General features: G+C 56.9%; 1 protein-coding gene across 1 annotated transcript in view; it reads right to left on the bottom strand.

Moving 5' to 3' along the window:
* Window positions 1-19,474, bottom strand: part of ADGRA2 (adhesion G protein-coupled receptor A2) — a 36,004-nt gene extending 16,530 nt beyond the window's left edge. The window contains exons 1-2 of the mRNA XM_052661300.1: window positions 19,209-19,474; window positions 7,270-7,341 (exon numbers count right to left, since the gene is read on the bottom strand). Of these exons, the coding sequence (XP_052517260.1) occupies window positions 7,270-7,341; window positions 19,209-19,474 (338 nt within the window). The remainder of the gene's footprint in view (window positions 1-7,269; window positions 7,342-19,208) is intronic.
* Between the last annotated feature and the right edge of the window lie 675 nt (window positions 19,475-20,149).

Genomic DNA, 20,149 nt, shown 5'->3' with positions numbered 1-20,149 from the left:
AAGAATGACGTGCTAATACATGCTATATGGATGAACTTGGCTAATACATGCTATATGGATGAACTTGGAAAACACTATGCTTCATGAAAGAATGCGGTTACCAAAGATCACATACGGTGTGGTCCAGGCAAATCTACGGAGACAGAAAGTAGCTTAGTAGTTACTTGTTTGAGTCACTAAGTTCTGTCCGACTCTTATGGGACCCCATGGACTGTAGCCCTCCAGGCGCCTCTGTCCATGGGATTTCCCAGGCAAGAATACTAGAGTGGGTTGCCATTTCCTTCTCCAGGGGATCTTCCTGACCCAGAGAGTCTCCTGCATTAGCAGGCAGATTCTTTACCACTGAGCCACCTGAGAAGCCCAGCATTTGCTCAGGGCTGGGAAATACAGAAGGTGGAGGAAGGGGGAAGTGATTGCTAAGGATTCAAGGTTGCTTTAGGGGATGATGAAAATGTTCTAAAATTAGATTATGATGATGAATGCATAGCTGTAAGTGTACTCAAAAACCACTGGATCCTACCCTTTAAACGGGTGAACATTATGGTACGTAAATAAGGTCTCACTAAACTATTGAGTGTGTGACCTTGTATGACAGTATGTATTTGAGTGTGTTGTGTGTATGTGTGTGAGTGTGTATCCACACTCGGACAGGGTGGGGCAGGACGAAGCTGGCTCCCTCTGGCCCCCACAGACCTCCCTGCTTGTGGGTTTGAAAACCAAATTATAGGTTTGGAGGCCGCAGAGCAGCTCCCTTGGGCCCTCCAGGACTTTCAGGGTTCCTTAGAAAGTGGGCGGGGGGGGGGGGGGAGGGCTGGCTGCGGAGTGGGTACGACACCCCCGCAGGTACAGAGGTTGTCCAGGGGAGGCGGGCGGGGAAAGGCAGAGGTCTTGGGGGCCAGGAGGGAAACCCAGACGGTCCGAGGCTCCCTCCCATCCGCGCGCCCCGGGCCCCTCTTGTCTCTGATCTCACCCAATAGGTATTTATGGAGCACATACCCCGTGCCAGGCCTTGGGCCTACAGCAGCGAGCAGGAGGGCTGTCCCCGGACCCATTAGCCTCCCTGCTCGGGCCCTCGGGCAGCCTCTGCGCCGCGTTCCTCTCCGGCGGCGGCGCGGCCGGGAGGGCAGTGGGGGCAGGGGGTACGCCAGAGCCCGGCCCCCGGCCCCGCCCATAGATTAATGGAAGCCACCTGGCTGGGGAGCCTCAGCCCCCCGCCCGGCCCCCACCGTTCCCGTGAACATCCGCGTCTAATGAGAGCCCCAGCGCCGCCGCATACCAGCCCCCGGGGCTCATTAATCTCATTAGGCAACGACAAATCATCCCGGGCCTCGGCTCCAGGCTCCCACCCCGGGCCCTCGGCTCCAGGCGTGCTCAGGCCACTGGGGCCGTGCGCGCATCCACGCGGACCCACACGCAGGCCCGCACGCCCAGTCCGGGGCTCCCTCGGCCTTCACCCCACCCCCCGGGGGGACTGTCTGCCCCGTGGCCCGCTTGGGTCTGCTGGGAAAGTCCGGTGGCCGGGTCCCTGCTGAACGCACGGAGATGCGCGGGACCGGAGAAACGATCCGATCGCCCGCGAGACCTTTTCGCGCAGACACTTGTCTCCACCACCGCATGCCCGGGGCTGGGGGCTGCGGATGAATCAAGCGATCAGGGGCGGCTGGTGTGACATCTTGCCACTTATAACTCTTCTGAGGAGCAAGGGACCACCTGTACTGAGAGCCCGAAGTGTCCCCCTGCTGTCTTCCTGGGTGAGAGCCTCTTACCTCCGTGATCGCCCATCAGCGAGCTGCGCCTGGCCCCTTGATCCAGGCGAGAAGCCCACGGCTTGCACAGGCACCCGGAAGGTGAAGGATGGAGGGGCAATTCCATCCCAGTCTCTTTTCACTCCAGGGCAAAGTCCTGTGCCCTTTCATCATCCGTCCCTTCACCCAAAGGTCTTTCCCCTGGACAACTGTCTAGTCCACGCTGAGGGGTGGTGGGCCATGGGGCTCAGAGGCAGGGCGTCAGAAGTCTGGGCTCTTCAGCCACAGGCCTGGACTATCCTTGAACTCTACCAAGCTATTTCAGGTTCTCCTGTCCAGCCTGCCTAGCTGATAAAGGTGTGTCTCCCCACCCCACCCCACCCTACCCCTCCCTGGGCCACAGGTCCACCATGGGATCGTCTCAGGCACGTTCCCTCGGGGTGCCCTTTCTGGGTCCACTCCCCTACCTCTGGGCTCTGCACTGCAAAACAGGGGCCCCTTACACCCCACCCATCCGCAGAGGCCAGAGGGGCACTCGGCATGGGCAGGCAATTCTGGCACTTTCTGGAGCAGCACAGACTGAGTTACCAGACGGAGTTACAGGACTTGAGTTACGGGAGTTATGTAACTGAGTTATCGGACTTGCTGCCCGGCCCGTGGGATGTGAAGCTGCCACTGGATTCACCGAGGCAGCCTGGACGGCCCAGTCCGAGAGGACAGAGAGATCAGTGTTTCCTGGCACCAACTGCACACCAGGCCACGGCGTCTCATTCGCAATGAATAGGCCCACAGTGTAGGGGTCATCTGGTCCGCTGGTTCCCAACCCGGACGAGCATGAGAATCGCCTGCCTACCTTGTCAGCGATTCCCAGGCCCTTGCTGACCTGATCAGTAGCATCTCCAGGACCAGGGCCCAGGGCCTCTCTGCACCTCTGGGGAGTGACTGTGATGATCACTTTATGTGTCAGACTGTAGCCGCGGTCCCTAACCCGGGGCCACAGACTGGTACTGATCCGTGGCCCATAGGAACCAGGCTGCACATGAGGAGGTGAGCGGCAGGTGAGCAACTGAAGCTCTATCTGTGTTTATGGCTGCTCTCTATCACCTGCATTACTGCCTGAGCTCCGCCTCCTCTCGGATCAGCGGTGGCAGCGTTAGATTCTCATAGGAGCATAAACCCTCACCCTAAAATCAAGGTGGAATATCCTGAGATTGCCACTACATAGAAATAAAGTGCACAATAAATGTAATGCATCCAGAAACCACCCCCCACCCTGTCTGTGGAAAATTTGTCTTCCACAAAACTGGTACCCAAAAAAGTTGGGGACTGCTGGACTATAGCACCCAGTGACTTAATCACTAATTAATCACTAATCACTCGTCACTAATCTAGGTGCTGCTGTGGAGGTATTTTGAAGATGTGGTTTTAACATCTACCAATGAATCTATCAATTGACTTTAAATAAAGGAGATGACTTTGCTAACATGGGTGGGCCTCATCCAACCATTTGAAGGCCCTGAGAGTAAAACCCAGGTTTTCCAGAGAAGTTCTGCCTTCAGACTGCAGCATCCATTCCTACCTGACTCTCCAACCTACTGACCGGTCCCTACAGATTTTGGATTTGCTAGCCCCCACAATTAACACTACAGTCCATGGGATCACAGAGTCAGACACAGCTGAGCACATGCACACGCACACACACAATTACACGAGCCATTTTCTTAAAGTAAATTTCTTTATGTTGTTGTTCAGTCACTAAGTTGCATCCAACTCTGAGACCCCATGGACTGTAGCCCATCAGGATTCTCTGTCCGTGGGATTTTCCAGGCAAGAATACTGGAGTGAGTTGCCATTTCCTTCTTCAGGGGCTCTTCCTGACCCAGGGATCGAATCCACTTTGACAGAAGTCTCCTGCATTAGCAGGTGGATAAAGAAATAATTTCTTAGAATTCCTGGCAGTCCAGTGGTTAGGACTTGGCACTTTTACTACCATGGGGCTGAGTTCAATCCCTGGTCAGGGAGCTAAGATCTAGAAAGTTTTGCTGTGCAGCTAAAAAATGTAACTACTAACTAAATGTATGTGTGCAGGCTCAGACATGTCTGACTCCTTGCAACCTCATGGACTGCAGCCCACCAGGCTCCTCTGTCCATGGAATTTTTCAGGCAAGAATACTGGAGGAGGTTGCCATTCCTTTCTCCAGGGAGTCTTCGCAGTCCAGGAATTGACCCTGTGGCTCTTGTATCTCCTACACTGGCAGGTGAATTCTTTACCACTAGTGCCACCTGGGAAGTCCAACTAACTGACTAATTTCTTTGCCTATTTATAGAAGGACACACACATCCACCTCCTTTCAGTGCCGTCTCTCTGCAGAAGGCTGACTGATACAGTGGTGCTCAGCCAGGCTCGAGGCCCTGGGCTCCTCCAGGCCCGCACTGCCTCTCCATCCCGGGGAAGTGCGGGCGCCTGCTGAACGCAGCACCCCCTCTGCTTCCCCTCCTCTGAAAGCCCAGGTGGCCGTGTCACTGGGCTCTTTTATATTTTTTCCTTCTGCAACAACCATGGGTATCGCCCACACCCAAGGATCATAGAGTTTAGAATCCAGAAGGCACTTTAGAAACCACCCTGTCTCTCCACTTTTAACAATCAAGCAAACCTAAGGCTCCATCTAACCCCACCTCGCACCACTCCCCAGTCATGCTGCCCTCTTTCGGCGCCTCAAACGTACCAGCCAGACTGGACCCCAGGGCCTTCCCACCTGCTGCTGCCTCTGCCTCCAGACAGCTACCTGCAGGTCAGCTTCCTCCCTCCCACGCGCTCAGGCTCCATCACCTCCAGCATGGCCTTAACCTCACTACATCAAATAGCATCTCCACTCCAGTGCTTTCTGTCCCCCTTCCCCTGCTGGTTGTTTTTCTCTGCAGCATTCCTGGTCTCCCGATCTATTGTTCAGTTCTTGGCTATTTTCTGGGTCCTGTCCGTGGCAGGTGAGTTCCATGGGGCAGGCACCTGGCCTGCTGTGTTCATTCTTGATGCCCAGCGTGCAGCCTGGCACACAGAGGGGGCTCAAGAAACATCTCGGGAGCGGACGACTAGGCGGTTCCTAACAGGGCAGGAGCATTTAGTCATTACTCCCAACTCCCGTCCCACTGTTCTCTGCCTGCCTCCATGGTTTGACAGGCGCCCCTGGTGACTCAAACGGTAAAGATTCTGCCCACAGTGCGGGAGACCAGGGTTTGATCCCTGTGTCGGGAAGATGCCCTGGAGAAGGAAATGGCAACCCACTCCAGTACTCTTGCCTGGAGAATCCCATGGACGGAGGAGCCTGGCAGGCTACAGTCTATGGGGTCGCAAAGAGTCGGACACGACTGAGCGACTTCACTTTCACTTTCACCGTGGTTTGAATACACCTGCAGTGCAGTGATTCAGGTCCCTGCGGGTACTATAGGTTTGCATGGGGTAGTGGGGAGAGGGCCATCTTCTCATCTTCATCAGAAAATCTACCCTCCTGGGACTGAAGGATGACCCGGCAGACCCAGCAAGTGGGCAGACCTAGCATGTCTGGAGCTGATAAGGCAAGATGGTAAAGCTGGAAGGATGTCCTAGAGGCTTCCAGAGGCTTCTGCGGTTAGTCTTTCTCCAAAAGATCCCTGGAGGGAGCATCTGGTTTCTGGCAATTCAGCCCTCTAAGACCTGGGCTGAGTGCAGGAATTATAGCTCCCGAGTGCTTAGCTGCTCCTGGGAGAGAAAATCTTTCCCTTTTTGTTTGTACCTACCGAGTGGTTTTTTGTGGTTTTTGTTTTTTTTTTTTTGCTTTTATACAAAGTTTTTTTTTTTAATTAATAAAACGTTTTGTTTTTTAAAAAAAATACTCTGTGTGAAAAAATAACTATAAATGCAAACTTGTTGTTATCTTTTAGTTGCTAAGTCATATCCAACTCTTTGAGACCCCCATGGACTCTACCCTGCCAGGCTCTTCTGTCCATGAGATTTCCCAGGCAAGAACAGGGGAGTGGGTTTCCATTTCTATCTCCATGAATGTTTTTTTTTTAAGTTATTTTTAATTTTTGGCTGCGTCACTTGGCATGCGGGATCTTACTTCCCTGATCAGGGGTCATATCCATGCCCCCTGCAGTGGTCGGTCAGAGTCTCAACCACTTGGACTGCCAGGGAAGTCCGTAATGAGTCTTTTAAAAAGGAGTTTGGTGGCAGCCCTTCCTCCCTGTTGGAGCAGATGGTCAGCAGGACTGGTCATGGCTGTGTGTGTTCACGGCCAGCAACCCCGGGACCCCTCCCAACTCCAAGATGCCCGGATCACACGGAACATGCTCTACCTTGCCACCCCAACGAACCCAGCCAGGCGGCCACCAAGCTCTCCCCGAGCCCCAGGGGGACTGGGAGAGGGGCTTGCCCTTCTCCTGGGAAGTGGGCATCATAGAGACAACCTCATGAGATTGTTGTCCCAGTTAAAGGTGTCACGTAGATACTGCTTCCCTACTACCCTTGAACTTTTTAGCCTTCCCTGAGCCCTCCTCTGGACTTCACAGAAACCCTGACTGACCTGCTTCATTTTTCTATATATGGCATGGTCTGTGGTCTCACGAGACGGTAATCTCTTTGGCTCTTTGAGAGCAGGCGTCCGCCTTATCCTTGAGTAGCCTCCATCGCTCTGATCTAAGCTTTTTAGGCAAAAGGGTACTGGAGGGGACAGGGCCCTGCTGGAGGCCTTGGGAATGCCCAGGGGGTGGAAGCAGAGATGGGAGATGGCGGCGGAGGGCTTGGAGGTGGGGGAGCTAGAGAGGGTCTGGCTCCAGCGGGGACAGGAGGCCCAGGTGTCCCGTGGAGAAGACAGGACCCAAAGCTGTTGTACAGGCCGTGGATCAGAAGCTGCCAACTGAACGGGGAACTGAGAGAGGGCTCGATTCAATCCTCACCTTTACCCATGATGGAGGCAGGTCCCCAACTCGGGGAAGGAGCTTCTCTCAGGCTAGCAGGACCCTTGTCAACCTAATGCCCCACCACCAACCTCCAGCCCCACAGGGCAGCTGATGCAACAGTAATCAGGGTGGTGGGGGAACAGGGGGCAGAAGAATCGGATGTGACCTGCTGTCCCCACCCTTGGCCGGGACTCTGGCCCCTGGGAGCTTGGTTATTGCTTGTGTTTAGGGAAGCAGGAAAGAGGCCCCAGTCACACTAAACCCTCCCTCTGCCGGGTCTGCTGGGCCCCCAGCTGGGAGGGGGCGGTGGCTTCTGGCCAGTTAAGGGGCTCGGCCCTTGGAGCTAATTGCTCATTAAAGAGCGTTAATGAGCTTCCCACAGCCCCACCCCTGCCTGGACCAGCGAGGTGTCCTCAGGCCTCTCTGCTGTCCCCGGGGAGGGAGCGGGTCTCTCTTTCCCAGAGCAGCCCCTCCGCTTGGTGGTCAAGTCTGACTGTGGGCCCTGCTCCACCAGCAGGTTCTGGGTCGAGGTGCCCCTCGGCAGTTAGCAACCCTCATCCTCCCCGGCCCACCCTGCCCAAGCACTTACAATTTCTCCAGCAGGGACAGTCCCAGGAAGGCTCTGCTCCGGAGGCCGGTGATCTTGTTGTTGCTCAAGAGCCTGGAGGACCGGGGAGAACACAGATGGGAGAAGAACACTTGCCTTCCCTGTAAGTGGCACCCCCTGAGGTTGTGCAACGAGCAGCCCCACCCTGGGCTCCAGGAGACCATGGGGAGGAGCCAGCCAATAGCTCAGGCAGAATATAGTCAGCCCACTGAGCCCCAGCTCGGCCGTGTCAACCTGCCCAGGATCCCACGCCTGGATCTGACTTGGGCTCCATATAAGCAGGCATGCCACCCCGTTTCCACCTGGGAATCACAGGGCCATGCCCACAGCCCGCCCTTTCTTCCCCCCTACCCAGCCCCAATAGCTCTGTCTTGCTCAAGCTATCAGTCTTGACCTGAGGACAGTGATGGGGAGAAGGGTCTAGCAAGTAGAACAAGAAACCCAGTAGGTGTGGGGGCAAGTGGAAGGGATTGCCCTTCCTTGAGGTCTTCCTCACTCTGGGAGCTTAGGGCCTCACCAGAAGGTGACCCCTCCTTCCCTGCCCTCAAAGGCCCCCAACTCAGAGGAACAGAGTGCCCATGTGTCCCTGTCTACAACCAGAAACTGATGAAGTCCTGGGCCCCCCCAGGGAGCCCAAGCCTCAGGCTCTGCCTCTGAGTCTTTGTTTATTTATTCGTTTGTACTGGCAGGAGGCGGAAAGGGGGCCCCAAGCTCCTGACAGAATGCACTCTGCCCACCCACTCAGTCTTTCTCTGCCAGGCTCCCCGCTGGGAGAAGAGAGATCCAGACCAGTCAAAGGGCTCATCCCTTGAGTTAATTGCTTATTAAAAAGCTTTAATGAGGGACTTTCCTGGTGGTCCAGAGTTTAAGACTCACGCTTCCACTATAGGGGGCGGGGGTTCGATCCCTGGTCGGGGAACTAAGATCCTACATGCCATGTGAGACCAAAAAAAAAAAAAAAAAGGCTTTAATGAGCCTCTCAGCTCAAGCTCTTGCAAAGGGTTTCTTTGCTCAGCGTGGTGGAGAGCAGACCTGGGAAGGCCAGAGGGGCAGGCCTCCGGCCTCCTCTCCAGTGGGCAGCCTCAGGGCTGGACAGTAAGAGAGAGGGCGGGGGCAGGGACTGGGTATGAGAGGGGCTATCGGAGCTCTGCGCAAAGCCTCCTGGAAGTGGGTGGGTGCACTCACCAGCCGAACAGTGAGAGGACCCCAGACACCTGCGCTACGCCAAGTTCAAGGGGCACGTGGAGGACAGACCGTGGCCAGATGGAGGCATGGACGGGAAGGGCTTTGTGGGTCAAGGGAAAGAGGTGGACAGCTCATCTCCTTCTCCGCTTTCTCCGCTCTCCAGAGAGGCCCCTCCTCCCCTCCTGGACCCCGCCTCACTGTCTCTCCACCTCATCATCCACAGTGACTGTGTGCACAGGTTCCGGGGAAGTGCTGTTTCCAAAGTGCTTCACACACACACACACACACAGAGACACACACACCTTGATATTTCAAAAAGCACATCACAGTAGTCATCATATGAATACTTAAAACTTTCTTGAACCCCTTTATTCTCATTTTATGCGTTTTGTTCTTGTTCCATTTAGTCACCAAGGCGTGTCCAACTCTTTGCGATTCCACAGACTGTAGCCCACCAGGCTTCTCTGTCCATGGGATTTTCCAGGCAAGAATACTGGAGTGGGTTGCCATTTCCTCCTCCAGGCGATCTTCCTGAGGACAGTTTTGTTTCCCATTACCTATGGTGGCTGATTGTAAATAATATTGTCAGTTCTTACAGCTCTAAGGGTCTGGTGGGGCTGAGGTTGCCCCCTTGGTGGTGACAGGCTCCTGATGGTGTGAGTTTTAAATCCAAACCTGCCCCTCGTCAATTGCACCTCATTTCTTCATACAGCCTCAGGGCCTGAGGCTCAGAGGTTGCATTAATTGTCAAAAAAAAAAGGTGAGAGGACCCCTCAGTATCCTTATGTGGGGGAAAGATCCTGAAATACCAGGAGGAAGGGTGAGAAAGGGCATCTGTTTCAGCCTCCCCCACCCCAAGGTCTCTCCAGGGATGACTCGTGCCTGGGTCTTGGGAGGAAGACAGATTAGGATGCTGATGGGGGTGGGGGGCACAGAGAGGGGTCAGGGGTATGGAAGGACAGAGGAATGGGGGAGCCAGGTTATCACAGCCCGGAGAACCAATGGGGAAGCCTAAGAACACTGCCAAACTTGAGTGGCGTATGGACCTGTTAAAGGGAGGGGAAAGCTGGTTTATCTCCTGCAAATATATCTGTGGATCCCAGTTTGAGAAACACTGACCTCAGGAATGAAAATAAATACCTTCTAAGAAAAAATTATCTCAAAATTATCATTAAAAGATTTTTGTTTACAGATCACTGAATTGAAAACAGAAAATTAAAGAAGTCTCCAACTCCCAAATCCCTGATATTAAAACTCAGGATCGTAACTGGAGAACCCCATCCAGACACGACTAGAGGTAGTGCTGGGGAGTAGGTCCCCCACATTCCCCAGGCTCTTTAGCCTTTAACCCTTGAACACCTTTCACATACCCCAAATTTAACCCAGAGTCACTCAACAGAAATACAAAGCCAGCTGCATATGTAATGGAATGTTCTAGCAGCCACACTTTTTAGAAGTTAAAAATTAAGTTAATAATAGACCTTATCCCAGTATATCCAAAACGTTATCATTTTAACATGTAATACATATGTTATTATGTATTATAAATATATATTATAAATAGAAACATTACATATATATTATATATGCTTATATATTATAAATACACAATATAAATTATATACATAGCAAAAATTATGAATGAGCTATGTTCCTTCTTTTTGTGCTGTCTTGGAATCTGGTGTGCACTGTTCTCTTCCAGCACAACTTAATTTAGACCAGCCACATTGCAAGTACTCAGATGTCACATGGGGCTGGTGACCTTAACCCTCATCCCTGATCTAGTCTGCTTGTAGCCAGCACTGCCCCCCATGAGGAAGTCTGGGCTGCCGGGGAGATCCCGAGGCAGCCGGGGTGCTGTGTGTGTATGTGTGTGTATGTCTGTGTGTCTGTGTGTGTCTGTGTGCGTGGGGCCTGGGAGCAGCGCAAAGGATGGGGCCCAGCACCTGAGGCAGGTGAGGCTGAGCCTTTGGTCCAGGAGAGCTCCTTCCTGGCTCCTGCCCCGCTCTGAAGCGGGCTCTGTGGGCTGGGGAGGAGAGGGCACAGCAGCGTGGGAGAGGGGTCGGCTGCAGCCCACGCAGCTGCCGGCCCCAGTGCAAACTCCCAGCCCAGAGTCTTGAAATGAGATTTTTTTTTTTCCTCTTGTGTTTGAGAACATGCTCTCCCGATCCCCTACCCTCTAAGCCACTCACAGAAGTGGGGACCCCAAGCCAACATCACTGCATCTTCCCCCTCCAATGGACCCCTTCTTGCCACATCTCCAGTTCTTGGAAAGATGTCACCGATACCATTATGGTTTAGCCCCCAAGTACCCAAAATTGGATCTTTTGGTCTTAACAACCTAGACTGGGCTGAGGAGATTTTATTTCTGTCCCAGAGTGTGGGGACTGAAATAATGGTGCCTGCGGGTTCAGTTCTTTGGAGGTGCCCCTTGTGTGTCTGGCCAGGAATTTGGGACAGCGTTTGGGGGAGGTAGGAAGCTGGCAATCACAAGGCTGCTCATGGGGGTAAATGAAACACACACACACACAGCCTCATCCATTAGGAAGCAAAATGTTCCCACCACACTTGGCTCCCATAGGAGGCAAACAGGCAGGGCGGCCCCAAGCTTCTGTCCAGAGTAGCAGACACGGTGCAGTCTTGACCCCTTCTTCCTAATACCCTCAGCCACCCTGCTCTCCCAAGAGCCTCAGCAGCAGCAGCCTTCCCAGCCCCAGCACAGTGTGCCCACCAGGTGGGTTTTCTTCCCAGCCATGCCACTTGCCTCTCCAGCTGGCCCAGCCCAGCATCCTCAACATCTTCCTCCCTCCCTCCGCCCCACTACCACCCAGGGTCACATTTTCACAGGAAGCGGGGGGTGGGGGGGGGGGGGTGGGAGGGGGGCAGTCTCTGGAGGCCCCTGTTCTCTACTCCAGAATTTGAAACCTGGCCAAGGAGAGGGGACGCACAGTGTCCATTCCAGAACTCTGTCCACGCCCGGGTCCTATTTTAGGGAAGAGGAGCAAGCAGCGTTACTGCTAACGAGGCTGGAGGCCACAGGAGCGAGTAGCTGGCATCGGCTGGGGCCCTGTGGCCTCCGGGCAGCCGCAAGAACTCGCCAGATCCCGGCCTGATGTCCAAGATGACCCTTGTAGGGGTCCCGCAGGACCTGCTCAGTGGGGCGTGGGGCCAGCGCATGCCTGCACCGAAGGGGCCTCACACGTGCTGGAAGAGTCACACGTGTCACCCTCCCAGCCCCCACCCGACCCAGCAGACACACACATGCCAGGGCCCCACGCTCTCCAGGAATCCTGAGCCTGGAATGCAGGCTGCTGCCAGGGTCCTCTGGGCTGGGAGGGCCCCGTCACCAACACCTGCTGCTGGCACCTTGGCTGTGTCTTTGGGAGACTGTCAGTGCGGGGAGCAGGGTGGTCTGCTTGCTGACGCAAGAAGAGCCCCAGGCTCATAACCATCAATGTGAGACTGTTCTCCCCTAAGCCCCCTCCCGTGGGCACAGTACCCAGGGCCTTGGAGCATTTCCAGGCCCACAAGGGCATCTGAAACCAAAAAAAAAAAAAAAAAAAAAATCACTACTGAATATAGATGCTGCAAGTGTAAATTAATGAAAGTTTAACTACAGAACTACTAAATGTCATATTATTGCCAATTAGCAATCATCGTTCAGTTTCATGAAGGATGTGGGTGCAGTTTAGCCTGACTGATAGGACAATGGGGCCTCCAAACGTGAGACTGCCTCTGGTCCACGGGCCTGGCTCTAACACACACCTTTGCCTAAAGGCTGTGCCCATGTCCACTGAGCCTGACTGCGGGGCACAGAAATGCTGGAGAGGACACAGCACTCCCAGACCTCCTGCCATCCTTCCCTTGGCTGGAAGACTATCCGGTCAGCCCTGAACACCTACTGGTTAGGAGGTCACCCAGGTGGGGCCTCTTCTCCCCAGGCTTTAGAGGGCCATGTCCTGAGATAGCCTCTGACCTCAGCCTTGAAGCTGAGCTGTCCAGGCAGGGCCTGAGGTCAAGGTAAAGAGGGAAAATTGTCTTGCAATGGCTCCTACACACAGGGCCTTCCCGCGGTCCTCTTCTCTAACCTGCCCTCTCTGCAGGGGCACTGCATCTGGGCGATCAGCAGGCAGAAACCAAGAAACTGGAGAAGGCAAACCTGCAGCTGTTCATGGTGGGTAGTTGATATGCCTTGACTGGGATGTGGGAGCCCCCAGCACTGGAATTCAGTCTGTTGTGAGCATTCACCCCTGGGCATCCACTCACTCCTTATTCAATCCTACATGGACACTTACTGTGTGCTGGGCCCTGGGGAATACACCAGCACTGCAAACACAAATGAGACCTGGTGTCTACCATTTCCCACTCAGGCAAGGTGGAAGAACGTGTGTCAGACAGGGTAGACTATTTGTGTAGCTGTGTCCACCCGGTTTCAGGAAGCTGGGAACTTACTCCCAGTCACACTTCCTGCAGACACGTCCTAAAATCTCACCACTGGGGACTCAGACTTTTAGGCAAAGAAAGTGGTTTTTTTCTTTTTTAAATACAAATAAACCTGAAAGGATCTGTTATCAATCTTTTACACCTAAGCATAAATTAGTCCTTTAATCCTTCCACTCAAGATTTTTCTTGGAAACTTGGAGGCTCCCCTTCCTTCCTTCTTTGTGAGCCTGTATCCAGCCTCCACCGAGAGACTGCAAGGCCCCCGAAGGGCAGAGACCAGCTCTCTATGGCCTCCTGGCAGTGGAAGCAAGACACACAACACAGGCAACTGCCGGACTGGGTGGGTGCGCGGGAGTCTGGTGGGGTACAGCTCCAGGGGAAGTGGGGGTGGTCCATGAACCCCCAGTTTTCCCAAGTCAGGAGGCAGTTTCCTCTTTGCCTTCATTTCCCCACCAAGTCTTCTGTGCAGTGATGTTGCACAGTGGTCCCCTAAGCACACGTGTATCAGTGTGGGTGGGGGCCTCTCTTCCTGGCTCACTATCCACGTGGAGGAAGCTGATTGATTATCTCCCTGCCCGGTCCCCAGGGAGGACGGCTCTGATTGGTCAGTGTGGGAACAGGGGGTTGACCAGGAGCTGGAGTCAAGGGATCTGGCTGGGAGTTGGGTGACCTTGGGCAGGTCAGCCGCAATGGGGTGCCTTCTTAGGAAAAGAAGGGTTTGGACTGGAAAAGCCCACTCCTTAGTGTGATGGCTTTTCCCACCCTGAGTCTCCTGAAATCTAGAATTTCTGCTCCAACACACAACTCCCAGCAGGCGAAGCGCCCTGGGGGCGGGGGCAGGGGGGGGCGGAGCGGGAGGGAGAGAAGCGGGAGGTGGGGGCTCTCGACCTCCTCTTTGCTTTCCAGCTGGGAGACGTCTGGGCCTTCGAGCTCAGGCTGGAACTGCCTCCCGGGCTGCTCCCTCCAGCCGGTTCCCTGCTCCACCGTGACAGACTGTCCCGTGCCCCTCACCTGGCCCCATCCATCTTGCACACCCGTCTCCCCCAGCCGGCCTCTCCCCACTCCCAGGGCTGGGAAAGCGGGGTCCTGGGAGGCCGCCGGGCGTTAGCTACACTCCGCAGCGTCTCTGCTCCCCCACCCCCATCACCCAGTCCTAAAAGCAAAGGAATGTTCTGGAGTTTGGGAAGGATGGGCCCCCCACCCCCACCCCGAGGAGGAGGAGGGAGGAAGGGGAGGAGGCAGCTTTGTCCTGTCAGTGTCTGAGCTCTAAATAGAACAGAGCGGCTGGGCTGGGGGAATGAAAATAAACAGCCCCTCTGAACAGCCCCGTCTTAGCCGTCAACCGGATTTTCCTTCTGGTTCCCCAGCCCAGGGCCATTTCCCTCCCCTCCCCTCCCCTGCTCTCCGTCTGGGCCCCTGGAGGCCAAGGCTCTACCTCGGGGTGGGGGGCGGGGGGTGGGATGGGGGAGTGAACGGGGGTCTTAGTCCATGCTGTGTGGCCTTGGGGAACTCGCCTCCCCTCTCTGGGCTTTGGGGATGACATGCTTGCCAGAATGGAAGGATGGAGATCAACTCAGAGGTGGCTGGAACTTTTTCTCCTTCAGGAAAGAGTTCTTACCCCAATGACTCCCATGTGGCATAAACTTAGGAACACTCTCTCCCTTTAAACACATGACCCCAAATTTAAGGGTCAATTTATGGTGAGGTTCAAATTACACTGGTTTGCCTGTGCCTTTGGGGGAAATTCTCAGACTTACCAGGACTGGAGATTGCATCCCAGCCCACTCCCCACTCCCCCAAAGCCCAGCCCAGAGGGGTGAGCTGTAGTAGCAAAAACAGGCTTCCTTGGGGGGTCAGGAGTGGCTGGGTTCTTGCATGGGTTCTGAATAATTCTGCAAATAACCCATTCTGGGTCCTGGCCCGACTCGGGATGAATGGGGGTTGAATTTTAGGTCCACTGTCTCGGGTGCAAGAAAGACTCAACCCAGGGAAGCATGGAGGGCTCTGCTGTCTGCCTAGTGCTTCTGAGATGAAACCCTGGGTCCTGCACCTACGGGCAGGGTTCCTCACACCTCCAGGAAGGGCTGATGAGTCCAGGAACCTGGGCTCTGGTGGCTTCAGCAACGCCAGGAGGTGGTCGGGGGAGTCAGGGAAGCACGTGGATTTCTTCAGGGCTCCTCACTTCAGACAAGCGGGGGGTCCCAGAGCCCCGCTGAGGGGAAGAGTGTGCTGGAGTCCCGGGCCTCTTCCCTCCTTTCCTTCCTTCCCTCCTTTCTCCTCTCTCCCTCCCCCTCCCCCTCCTCTCCCGCACAAAAGCTCTCTGTACACAGCCACTTCCTCTGGCTGCTGTCTCTGAGCCCAGACCTTATGAGAACCATATGGGGGAAAGAGGGTGGAAGGGAAGGGGGTGGGGAGGCCGCGTGGGCCCGCCCCTTCAGTCGGCATCTCTCCCCTCCCCTCCTTGCAGGCCGTTGGCACACTTTGCCCCCAGCTCCCCCAACTGGACCCCACAGCTGGGGCGAGGAATGCTGAAGGGAGGGCACAAGGGGAGTGGGGGGAGGGCTGGGAAGGGGCCTCCCTCCCCCATGGTGCTCTGAAGACCACCAAACTCACAGCAAAGGGCCCAAGCTCCTTCTCTCCTTGGGGGGGCAGCCTATGTGGTGGGCAGCCCCCCAGACTGAGTGGATGAGGGTTCATCCATGCCTGCCTCCCATCCCCACCCAGCCTTGGAATGTTCCCAGGTCAAGGGGCCTGGGTCCTGCTGGGAAGGAACCGGGTTTTCTAAATCAGCCTTTGTGTCCATTGGCTCCCAAGTCCAGCCAGGTGAACACTGACTCTCTTACCTGAAAGGAACACGAGGGGAACCCCACCAGCTAATCCTGACGCTGGCATCAGCCAGCTAAGCTGTGCGGCTCTGGAGCAAGACATGGCCTTCTCCCCATCTGGCCTCAGTTTGCTCAGCTGTCAGATATTCATGTAGAGGCTGGACCCGCTGGTCTTTAAGGCCCTTTTTGGCCCAGGGGCCCCAGAAACTTATGACACTGCCCGGTATCTTCTGAGGGCCTGCTCAGAGGTCCTGGGAGGTCCTCAGGGAGATTTCCTTCTAGAGTTACCCATTGTCAGTGTCTTGGTGGAATCCCTGAATATCCCCTCTCCACTGTCCCCATCTCTGTAACTCCCAGAGCCCAGGATCAGAGGACAGGCCCATCAGCTGCTGCCCAGGGGTGAGCGGGGGGCTCACAGTGGTCTGTGTCTCCATCCCCTGCCTATGATAAGCCACTCTCCCCCATGAGAACTTGCCCCTCAAGGGAGGCCCATAAAGGCTCCTGCTCTGGGCTGGGGAGGGGGTGGGGTGGCAGGGACATGCCCACAGCTGCCCCCTGGACCAGCTGTGAGACTAGGGGGTGGGGTGGGCAGACAGATCAGGAAGAAAGCCAAGAGTTCTACTTTCCTGGAAAAACTTCGAATGAAAACCCATTAGAGGAAAGAAAAAAAAAGCCAAGAGTGGAGAGAGGGGCCTGCAAAACAGAAGGCGGGACTGCAGATAACAGGGTGGGAGCGGAAGGGTTTTCCCTGAGGTGAGCGGCTCTGTTGACAGGGTTGCCCCTGATCAGCCTGGAGGCTGGCTGCAGACGGGCACCTTATCTAGCACTTTCTCTGTCTGGAGAGCCTGCCAGACTTCCCAAGGTGGAGGCCTGACTTTCCCCCTGCCCACCCAGGACCCACATGGGCAGGGCGGTGCATGGAGGGGACTGACAGCTGGCGGCCCATTCTGGAGGAAAACAGGAGAGAGGGGAAAGCTATAATGCAAAGGCTACTGGCCGAGTCCATTGTTTGCCCTAGGTCATGGGCAGAATGGGGAAAGGAGAAATTTGGGGGAAAAAAATAATAATAAAGGAGGGAAGTGTTTGGAAGGGTGTGAAGGTTTCCGCACTCTCAGTCTCCATTTGCAGCCAGACTGGAGTGGCCAAAGCCCCTTCCCAGCCCTTCTTCCCTCGAGATGCATGCTGGCTAGGGATGGGTTTACTGGGGGGACTGAGCCCCCAGAAGAGAATCCGTGCACAGCTCGTGCTGAAGGAGAATGTGGGCTCTTTTCCTTTAGAAGCCAGCTTGGGGGACGGGTTGCAGTCTGGATCTGGATTAGGTGGTCCGTGGGGTGGTCTCTGAAGCAAATGTCCATGGCAGGTCCCAGTCTCACCCCGGGGCGGGCTGACGGGCCAGCGGGCTCTCAGGGGGCTGCTCCAGCTTGGCCTACCCTGTCCAGTTGTCCCTGCTGAAATGTCTGGCCAGGCTGACGGGTGGGGGGCTGTTCTTTGGAAGGACTCTTGGGCCAGGTAGGTCAGTGGCCTGGAACAAAAGGGGGGCGGCCCTTCCTCTGGGGATGGTTAAGGACGGGAAGATGAGCGAGGGGTCCTGTTGGCTGCCACCCTGTCCTCATATCTTTTCACCCAGCGTCTCTCTTGCTGAGAATGTATCTTCTCACCCCACTCTGTCTCCTTGGAGTGGCATCCATGGGAATTAGCTGTGGCTGGAAAGCATTAGTTGCCAAATCATTCTAAGATGTACTGCAAAACCACCTTTAATGTTTTTCCCCTTCTTTCTGCCGTCGTCAGTACGTTAGGATGTCCTAATCTCAGCATATGTGTGTGAGCAGGGCTGAAAGATCCAGCGCGCACACACACACACACACACACACACACACACACACACCCCTCTTGGAGCTCAATTCTCATTGCCCAGCAGGGACTCACACAGACACACTGGCCCAATCATTCCACACAGCAAGCATTTTTCTGCTCCAGAACTGAGTGGGCTGGGGAATGCCCAGGCCTGTCTGGACACTTCCACACCAGTGGACTCTCAGGGGGATGGGAATCAGATGCCACAGCTGTCTTCCCAGGCCATGGCCCTGTCCCCTAGGCGGCGGGAACCCGGGAGAGAGCAGAGGGACACGGCTTCCACCCCGCTAATACACACAGGCACACACCCACCCAGGCTGGGGAGAATGCAGGCCAGGCGCCCAACGTCAGAGGCTGACCAGTCGTGTCCTGTCAGGAAGCGCACAGCCTCTGAACTCACCCAACCAGAGTCGTTACTGTATTGTTCTGGACACAATCGGATAGACCCTGAGCCAGCTCCAACTCCGGGGCAAGGGGTGGTGGGGAAACGGTCGCCACCGGGGTCAGGAGGACAGGGAAGGGGAAGCAGCTTGGAGGCTGGGTCTAGGACAGGACAGGAAGGGGCCGCCGCCAGGGCCGGACCCCCCACTCCACGGCATGCGTGGAGCTCCGAGCACGTGGTCCGCGCAGGAAATCGCCGCGGTGGGGAGCGGTCCGTAATTCTCCTGCGGGCTGGCAGGATCTCGGACCCTCATTGGGGAGGCTGGGGGTCGGGCTGTAGCGCAGCGGGCAGAGCCGGTTGCCAATGAGGGCTTAATAAGGCCCGGGCTGAGAAGGGAACGACGGGATGACTGAGGGAGGTTGGGAGGCAGCCTCCTTCCCCTCCGCCAGGTTTGCTTCTCTGCAATCCGCGCGAAGAAGTCAATCGAGAAACGGCCAAAGTTCGTCTTCACATCCGAGGAGGAAGGGAGGAGGAAGGGATGCAGGACTAGGAGCACAGGTCAATTTACAGATGCGCGCGGCGGGACAGGGGCCCAAGAGGAATTGGGACGCCGGGGGGTCTCGTTCACATCAGAAGCGCCTGCACCCCAAGGATAGACATTTTTCCGAACCCACCCTGCTGTCTGAGCTAGAGAGACGGGCTGCAAGCGGGGCTGGCAGGCCCAGAGGTCGGATGGGGCGCCCCCATCTGGAGGATCCAGACCGGCGGGCTGAACCCGGGAAACTCCCCCAGTGCGGCCAGGGACGCGTCCGCGGTGGTGACGACCACAGGCACCTACTGGGCCGCAGGCGTCGATCTCCGCTGAGCCTTCCTCCCATCCCACCCACCTCAGGTCCCCAAAGTCCGCAACACCAGCCCCGGCTAGAAAGCCAAGGGGTCTGGGCGTCCCGCCAGCGCGCGTTCCCCTTCACCTGTACAGGTGAGTGGGCGCCCCTTGGTGCCTCTCTTTGGGGCGCATCCGTCCCCAGTGCTCCTTCCTCCCTCCTTCCACGCCTGGAGCCCTAATCTTTCCCCTGCTTCTCCCAAGCCTCCCTTCTCGGTTTCTGGACTCAGGCCCGAAGTCTCTGAAGTGGTGGCATCGTCTCTGTCCCCCATTCCCCAGCCCTCCCGTCTGGTCTCCTGTCGTGCCCTCGTCGGGACTGGGGCCCGGCCGGGCCGAATAGGGTACTCACAGGGTAACGGTGCTGTTCGGCAGAAGGCCGGGATCGGGAGGCTCCGGGAGGTCCCCGCCGCCGCACACCACCCTCCTGCGCGCCGGGTTGGGGGCGCCGCCGCTGAGCCCCTTGGGCCGCTCCCCCGAGCACTTGCAGCTGCGGATGGGCACCGGGCAGCCGGGCGCTCCCCGAGTCTCGGGCGTCAAAAGCAGCAGCCACGGCAGCAGCAGCGGCAGCAGCAGGCGCGCGGGCGCCCCCCGCATCCTGCGTCCCGCGGCGCCCATCAGCCCATCTCCCCGCGGGGACCCACAGCGCCAGGGCCCGTCTGCGCGCCGGCCGGAGGGATCCGGGCGGGCGGGAGGCGTGCTCAGCGGGGGCCCGGGGCGCCCGAGGGCGGGGCGGGGGGCCCTGGGCGGAGGCGAGCCCCGGGGTCCCCGCCGCCGCGCCCCGGGGGCATGTCCAGCGAGCGCCCCGGCGGGGAGGACGCGGGCGCGGCTGTCAGCGCGGCGCTGGCGGCTCCCGGCGGCGCGGCCCGACTTTCGGCGCCGTGCGCTCGGGCTGGATGAGGCCGGGCCCCTCCGCGTCGCCTGCTCGCTCTGCGCGGGGCTGGGACCTAGCGGATCGCGCCGGGCTCCTGCCGCCGCCGCCGCCGCCTCTCCGTGCCATGGATGGAGGCAGCTCGGCGCGGCGCCGCTGCCGCCGCCTCCAGTCCCCGCCCGCCCTCCGGAGAGGGCGCCCTCCCCTCGCCAGCTCGTCCGTCCGCGAGGCCCTAGCGCCTCCCGATGCGCGGCCAGGCCGCTTCCCTCCTCCAAGTCGCAGCCGGCCCGCCGGCGGGAGGCACCGCGCGTTCTCCGCGCCCGCCCTGACCCTGGACGTTTCCCGGCCGCCCCTCTCCCCGGAGCCGAGGTTCTTCCTCTCCACAACCCCAGCCAACCGCTAGCACTTCCCACGGAATCCTG

The sequence above is a fragment of the Budorcas taxicolor genome, chromosome 24 (genome assembly GCF_023091745.1).
Source record: "Budorcas taxicolor isolate Tak-1 chromosome 24, Takin1.1, whole genome shotgun sequence".
Classification (NCBI taxonomy): Eukaryota; Metazoa; Chordata; class Mammalia; order Artiodactyla; family Bovidae; genus Budorcas; species Budorcas taxicolor.
This window is presented reverse-complemented; position numbering and strand designations above follow the sequence as displayed.